General features: G+C 42.6%; 1 protein-coding gene across 31 annotated transcripts; it reads right to left on the reverse strand.

The window, feature by feature from the left end:
• Positions 1–1,950: 1,950 nt before the first annotated feature.
• rsrp1 (arginine/serine-rich protein 1) lies at positions 1,951–6,768 on the reverse strand. 31 transcript variants are annotated; one of them, XR_002470803.2, is made up of 7 exons: positions 6,496–6,768; positions 5,410–6,010; positions 3,599–3,735; positions 3,189–3,244; positions 2,806–2,929; positions 2,435–2,515; positions 1,951–2,315 (listed from the first exon to the last, which is right to left on the reverse strand). XR_002470803.2 is itself a non-coding variant. In XM_021584648.2 (5 exons), exons 2-5 carry the CDS (start codon positions 6,008–6,010, stop codon positions 2,157–2,159), a joined length of 978 nt encoding a protein of 325 aa, XP_021440323.2. In that variant the 5' UTR covers positions 6,496–6,767; the 3' UTR covers positions 1,951–2,156. The 31 variants fall into 31 exon arrangements, 2 of the variants coding, with proteins under 2 accessions (XP_021440323.2, XP_021440322.2); XR_002470811.2 differs by having other exon boundaries at positions 2,806–2,926; positions 3,189–3,284; XR_002470782.2 differs by having other exon boundaries at positions 3,120–3,284; positions 3,560–3,735.
• Between the last annotated feature and the right edge of the window lie 728 nt (positions 6,769–7,496).

The raw sequence follows: 7,496 nt of genomic DNA on the forward strand, positions 1-7,496 counted from the left end.
GCCATGTTGCTCAACTGCTGAGGGGATGCAGGTAGGAGATATGACAAGCTAAGCTATGCAGTTGTTTTTGTACAATTCGGTCTAATTCAGACCTCAAATCACTAACATAACAATTGTCCTACAATCAATTACTTAAACTAGCTTGGCTTTAAAGGGGCAATCAGCAGTTGCTACATTATTTATTTTTTTACTTATAAATGAATAACATGTCCCCATTGATTCTTGACAAATATAACTTATAAATGCCTCATGAGCTTAGTTCAACTGTCATGCTCCATCAGAGCCCAAAATATAAGCTTGGTTAAAACTATAATTTTGATATCATGGATGGTCAGTCCTTACAGCCACAGCTGTGTATTAATTTGAGAGTGATAGATTTCTCCAGCCCCATCCGTTTTTTACCGAAACAGAGGCAGGGAAAACACTTAGTTATTGTTTCTACTGCTGATTGCAGCTTTAACCACCAAAAGCAATTCCATCACTAAACTAGTTGTCAGTGTCACTCATCTTTAGAAAAACCATTCCACTGCTAAACTTGCTTTGTCAGTGTCACTCATTTCTTAGTGTTTGGGATTCACAAGTTCTGCAGCACTCTTCAGTGGTGAAACTATGACACTATGTGGTCAATGTTTGCAGTACAGATGACTAATATAACAGCAGGAGCACATCAACACTATTCATACTGGCGGAAACCTTGATTCGATTCTGCTATACTTTAAAATTATGTCATATTGCAGTATGCACACAACCAGTGCCGTTTCTAGGCATAAGTCACTTAGGGCCCCCAACCCTAAGGAAGTCAGACAGGGTCTCAACCAATGATTTATATAAACACTAAATGACTTACAGGGGGCACTGTTTTGAAGCCACAGCACCTCCTTGACACTGTCCCACCATTGTAAAAAACATTTAGGAAGCTATAGAAAAGCATTTATTAAGGCCTATATTTATTTTTGACACATTTCTCTTAGACACCTTAATGCACGTGTCAAACTCAAATTCCACAGCGCGCCAAGTTTCTGCAGGTTTTCGCTCCTCCCTTGTACTTGATTAATTAAGGTCACTAATTAGTAAAGAACTCCCCTCACCTGGTTCTTAATTGAAAGGAAAAAAAAACAAGGCAGTCCATGGAATGTTGTTACCTAAACTTACAAATGAAAATATATAAAAATGTATACAAGTATAATCGTTTTAATTTACCAATATTACCATCTCTACAACAAAAATACATGTACAGTAATTACATGAAACAATTAAATGAAATACTGCAGACTTCCATTGATTCCTGTGTGGAGGACTGCTTTTCTGAGTACCAGTATTGCACACCGGTGGCTTCCAAGCACCACCTTCCTTTTGAAGGTTCCAGTCTGTTATTCAAACCCAATCGGCATGACAAGGTGATTTCCAGCCTTGTCCTCGTCAACACTCACACTTGCGTTAACGAGAGTCACTGACATGTCAGCTGGTCCTTTTGTGGCAGGGCTGAAATGCAGTGGAAATGTTTTTTGGGGATTCAGTTAATTTGCATGGCATAGAGGGACTTTGCAATTAATTGCAATTCATCTGATCACTCTTCATAACATTCTGGAGTATATTCAAATTGCCATTATACAAACTGACAGCAGACTGAAAATTAATATTTGTGTCATTCTTAAAACATTTGGCCACGACTGTAGAACTGCAGGGAATTATCATTAAAACTGCCAAGTTCTCACCACCCCACAGCAAAATTAGTTGAATCACATGAAATGCATTTAAACTGCAAAATGCTCTCTGCCCCATGGGAAAACATATAGAATTGCAGAAAATGTGCTTCAAAGCTGCAAATTTCTCTCCACCGCCAAGAAGGGGACCACTAAAATGTTTTGCCTGTGGGACCAATGTCAAACATTAAGTAATTCCCATATTGGTAATGACTGAGAAGACAAAGTAAAGTCAATGAACAAGGAATTTAATTTCAAGTGTCTTTATTGAATCACTAACCAGCATTAGACACCAAAAAAGTAACCCCATCTGAAATATTCTGTTCTTCCCACTTAACTCAAATCTGAAAGAAATCTTCTACCATAAGATCAGATCACCAAAACCTCCACTGTAGAAATTATACAGTATTTACATTGTCCATGTACCTTGACACATTAGCGTGATGTGGCGAGTTAGTGTTTGAGCAAAGTGCGAGAAAAGGAGGATTGGTCCGTTTTTCTGACTGGGACCCAGTGACCAAAGGGGTTCCTGCTCGCTGTGTAGTTCTCCACTCTGTGTGCTACCTTTGATGTGGTGGAAGCAACAATGGCTGTGGGCTTGGCCACTGAATTCTGTATGAACAAATGAAAGAGAAACACAAAATGGAATAGAATTTAAGTGTGGCGCCCAAATAATTCTAGGCACGGTCAAATACATGTTTTCTGCTAAACTAAATACTTGCATCACTTACATGAATACTGAATGAGATCATATTTTTCTTGGGAGACATATTAGGGCTTGGTGCATCCTCGGGCTCTATGTCACTGTTCTGCTGCAAAGAGAAAACAGTTGAGTAAAAATCAGATCAGCTGATTTCAGGTCTCCCCATCAACACAAATACATTCTCCTAGATGAGCAATAGCTCACTTGTCTATAGTTTCAACAAACTGCAGTTCCCATGCACCCTTGCTTCATTGATGTCAAAGCTAGGCATCTGTTCATTATGTGATTTTTACAAGGGTAGCTTTAAGAACAAACAAAACACTATAGAAAGAAAAATCCTTTGAGTGGCATGATGGTGCAGTTTTCCAAACCCCATCCAGAACACCACTTGTGTATTACCAACTTATCTTTGGCATACGGACGGAGGGAGTTGGCCATCTGTTTAAAGTTCTCTTGTCAGGAATAGTCACAATAACGCAGTCCAAACGCCTGCGCTTCTTCAGAGAGTAGGAGGGAGACTCTGCTAAATAACAATGTTCCCATTTCAACTGTAAGTAAACACACATATTCAGAGTTCTAAAAATGTATTTCTATCAATGTGGAGCATTGTCAGTATGTTTTAATTGTATCTATCCATCTGTGTGAGAAAATAGCATAGGTGAGGATTTGGGACATTACAAACTGAATTGGTCAGTGAGATAATTTAAGTGTACCATTGCTGGACAATTCCTGCTACTGTTCTTGCATTGGCATTGTGAGCATGATAAGATTAATCAGATAACCTTTTCACGCAAACGCAATGACATCACCCAAGTCACATGACTGCCCTCTTATTCTCCTAATCCGAGGGGCCGTGGAGAGAAGACAACTCATGAGATCTACAAAAACAGGAATAAATACAAACAGAGCAAGTGTGTTCTCTGACAGGTGCAAGGTTAACAGACAAGCAGTTTCACAGAAGACAGAATCAGAAGTCCTGAAGTTCAGACTACATGGTAGGGAAAGATCTCCAGACTGTTTTAAAATGGCCTAGGTGGTACGGTTATGACGTCAACAACAGAACTTTGAGCAATTTCAATTGCTAGGCTTCTTCTGTGTGTGTCATGTTCATAGACGGTATGTTCAACATGATCAAATCTCCCTGAACACCCACCTGTGATAAACTATTTTGAGGGAGTGGCTCTGGTCTCACCCGTTCCTCTGGTTCTGGTGTGGCTAGTCCGGTTTTCAGTTGCTGCTCCTCCAGGATGGGCGTCACACTCTCAGGAAGGTCCAGTTGCTCCATCCCCAGTGCCTGGGTGGCATTCGTAGTCCTGAGTTCCCCCTTTTCTGAGGAAAGAAAACAGGACATATTTAAATCAACACAAAGAGGTCTACTGCTGATTGTAAGTCTATTAACTTCTAGGAAAATGAAAAGTTATATATACACTGCTCAAAAAAATAAAGGGAACACTTAAAAAACACAATGTAACTCCAAGTCAATTACACTTCTGTGAAATCAAACTGTCCACTTAGGAAGCAACACTGATTGACAATGCATTTCACATGCTGTTGTGCAAATGGTATAGACAACAGGTGGAAATTATAGGCATTTAGCAAGACACCCCCAATAAAGGAGTGGTTCTGCAGGTGGGGACCACAGACCACTTCTCCGTTCCTATGCTTCCTGGCTGATGTTTTGGTCACTTTTGAATGCTGGCGGTGCTTTCACTCTAGTGGTAGCATGAGACGGAGTCTACAACCCACACAACTGGCTCAGGTAGTGCAGCTCATCCAGGATGGCACATCAATGCGAGATGTGGCAAGAAGGTTTGCTGTGTCTGTCAGCGTAGTGTCCAGAGCATGGAGGCGCTACCAGGAGACAAGCCAGTACATCAGGAGACGTGGAGGAGGCCGTAGGAGGGCAACAACCCAGCAGCAGGACCGCTACCTCCGCCTCTGTGCAAGGAGGAGCAGGAGGAGCACTGCCACAGCCCTGCAAAATGACCTCCAGCAGGCCACAAATGTGCATGTGTCTGCTCAAACGGTCAGAAACAGACTCCATGAGGGTGGTATGAGGGCCCGACATCCACAGGTGGGGGTTGTGCTTACAGCCCAACACCGTGCAGGACGTTTGGCATTTGCCAGAGAACACCAAGATTGGCAAATTCGTCACTGGCACCCTGTGCTCTTCACAGATGAAAGCAGGTTCACACTGAGCACGTGACAGACGTGAGTCTGGAGACGCCATGGAGAACGTTCTGCTGCCTGCAACATCCTCCAGCATGACCGGTTTGACGGTGGGTCAGTCATGGTGTGGAGTGGCATTTCTTTGGGGGGGGCCGCACAGCCCTCCATGTGCTCGCCAGAGGTAGCCTGACTGCCATTAGGTACCGAGATGAGATCCTCAGACCCCTTGTGAGACCATATGCTGGTGTGGTTGGCCCTGGGTTCCTCCTAATGCAAGACAATGCTAGACCTCATGTGGCTGGAGTGTGTCAGCGGTTCCTGCAAGAGGAAGGCATTGATGCTATGGACTGGCCCGCCCGTTCCCCAGACCTGAATCCAATTGAGCACATCTGGGACATCATGTCTCGCTCCATCCACCAACGCCACGTTGCACCATAGACTGTCCAGGAGTTGGCGGATGCTTTAGTCCAGGTCTGGGAGGAGATCCCTCAGGAGACCATCCGCCACCTCATCAGGAGCATGCCCAGGCATTGTAGGGAGGTCATACAGGCACGTGGAGGCCACACACTACTGAGCCTCATTTTGACTTGTTTTAAGGACCTTACATCAAAGTTGGATCAGCCTGTAGTGTGGTTTTCCACTTTAATTTTGAGTGTGACTCCGAATCCAGACCTCCATGGGTTGATACATTTTATTTCCATTGATAATGTGTGATTTTGTTGTAAAGAAAAAAGTATTTAATGAGAATATTTCATTCATTCAGATCTAGGATGTGTTATTTTAACGTTCCCTTTATTTTTTTGAGCAGTGTATAAACATAAGCATAAGCCTTACTCTCTATATGGAGGCTGACAAATGATTGTCCTGAAGATGTGGAGCGGCTCGTGTAGGTCTTGTGGCTTCTGTTGGGTGATCCAGAAAACGTGCACTTGTACCTGCCCACAAACCCCCTATGAACCCTGCTCCAGCTGGCTGACCTGGAGCGGGAACTGTGGCGGTTTGGCCTGTCTGGGGAAGAGGAAGGGCTGTAGGAGCGCGAGTGTGCCCTGTAACAGCGTGATGGTGAGCGGTGGCGCCTATGTCCATGTGCCTGTTGATGTTGACGGCAGCAGCGTGAGCTGGAGGAGGCTCTTTGGCAGCGCGGGTGTGACCGGGACCTGGGACGGGTCCGAGTGCTGCTGTTGGATGAGTGGGATGATCTGGAGGACGAAGAACTGGTGGAGGACCTGTGACGTCCCCTACGAGCATTATTTCGCTTAAGTTGTCGTCTAGAGCCAGAGGACTGGCTACTGGTATGACTACTTCTAGATGGGTAACGAGAACAGGAAGAGCTGGATTGGGCATCCTGATCAAAGATCAAACTTAGCCCTTCACTCAGAGGGGCATGGGCCATTTGAACATGTGAATCCTTCCCGTCAGTCTTCTTGGTGTGCATCTATAATAAAAACATAAAATAAAAGCAAATGACTATCCAATTTATGTTATTGGAAGGAGTTAGCCTATTAAACAATTGTGTACAATTGTTAAGATATCTAACGTTAATTACCATAAACATGCGTATTGTGTAACTTCTCATCAATGTTTTTAAATAGGGTCTGCCTGAAATTGCATAACAATGATTTGATACCTCCGACAAAATTGCGTAACTATACTGACAACTGTTGGGAGTAGGATTAGTTAGAACTGTGGAAAATTCCATATTGGAAGAACTAACGTTAGCTAGGTAAGTTACAGTATCTATAGCTAACTTACAACTGTAGCTGTTGTCTTGCTAGTAGTTAGCTAGACGTTGTTGTAAACTTACTATTATGTCAATTTCTGAATGCGGTTGGACAGGATATAACGTTTTATCAAATAATTACCTCTATGGTCTTTACAGTATTTCATAGTCTAATTATAGCTTACCCGCATGCGACTTACCGTAATGCGAATTTACGTTGAATTTAGTCGACTCGGCGCTAGGAATCCGATTCTGCTCGTAAACTAGATTATGTAATGAAATTCAATCAATTTCGAGATAACATTTAAATGTTTCAATGCAATTTTCGTAGAGAAACCTAGCAAATGGTTAAATACAGAATGAAATGTAGATGAAAACGTCGACGGCTGAAATCAATCTGTCTATTGCTTGACCAAACAACTAGCCACACAAAATCTCTACGTCATCGAGTGTCGCTGTGGAAAATTCCACCCAGTTTAAAAAGTTCCGCTTGTGCACGAGGGTCAGTTTGCTACAGGCACTGCGCATAGTCTACACTCTTTTCACAGGACGGCGAAGTGAGCTGAACAGGTGATTTTGTAAACCTTCAATACACTGGAGTTGCAGTAAAACATTATTTTGGCTCTGTTTACTGGCAAGCAAACCATATGGCAGTATAGATCAGTAGACTGTATAAAACATATGGAGCGTACTAAACACAACGAGAAAATAATCGCGAGAAAACAGCATACTATGTACCATTTTGATGGATTTATTTTTATTCAACCTTTATTTAGCCTCAGCATAAGCATGGCAGCCTAGAGGTTAGAAAGGTTGCTAGATCAAATCCCCGAGATGACAAGTTAAAAATCTGAACAAGGAAGTTAGCCTAGGAACAGTGGGTTGTCTTTGTAAATAATAATTTGTTCTTAACGGACTTGCCTAGTTAAATAAAAATGTTGTGTTTACATACTAGTCGGAACTGGGACATCCGGAAATGTCCGACTTGCTAAATGTCCGGTTGTAGTTATACACGTGTCGCGTTAAACCAGTTAACAAGTCGGACATTTGAGTACTGTAGTTCCGACTAGAACTCAAACGCAGTTTACACACGGAGGTTAGTTGGGATTTTCCTTTATTCTTTTGTAATGGAAAATCGAGAGCTGGTGTCATCAAGCTTCGGATATGTCATATTTACATAATTTAATAGCTGGATCATGTT

Source organism: Oncorhynchus mykiss, chromosome 25 (genome assembly GCF_013265735.2).
Source record: "Oncorhynchus mykiss isolate Arlee chromosome 25, USDA_OmykA_1.1, whole genome shotgun sequence".
In the NCBI taxonomy this organism is placed as follows: Eukaryota; Metazoa; Chordata; class Actinopteri; order Salmoniformes; family Salmonidae; genus Oncorhynchus; species Oncorhynchus mykiss.

Bases quoted from the DNA above. Each gene is read 5' to 3' on its own strand.
- rsrp1 (XM_021584647.2), bottom strand. From the start codon at position 6,010: ATGCACACCAAGAAGACTGACGGGAAGGATTCACATGTTCAAATGGCC. The intron at 3,736-5,409 runs GTAAGGCTTATG...TTCTTTCCTCAG, and splicing joins TGTCAGCCTCCATATAGAGA to AAAAGGGGGAACTCAGGACT. The intron at 2,516-3,559 runs GTGGGTGTTCAG...TTCTCTTTGCAG, and splicing joins CTCAAAATAGTTTATCACAG to CAGAACAGTGACATAGAGCC.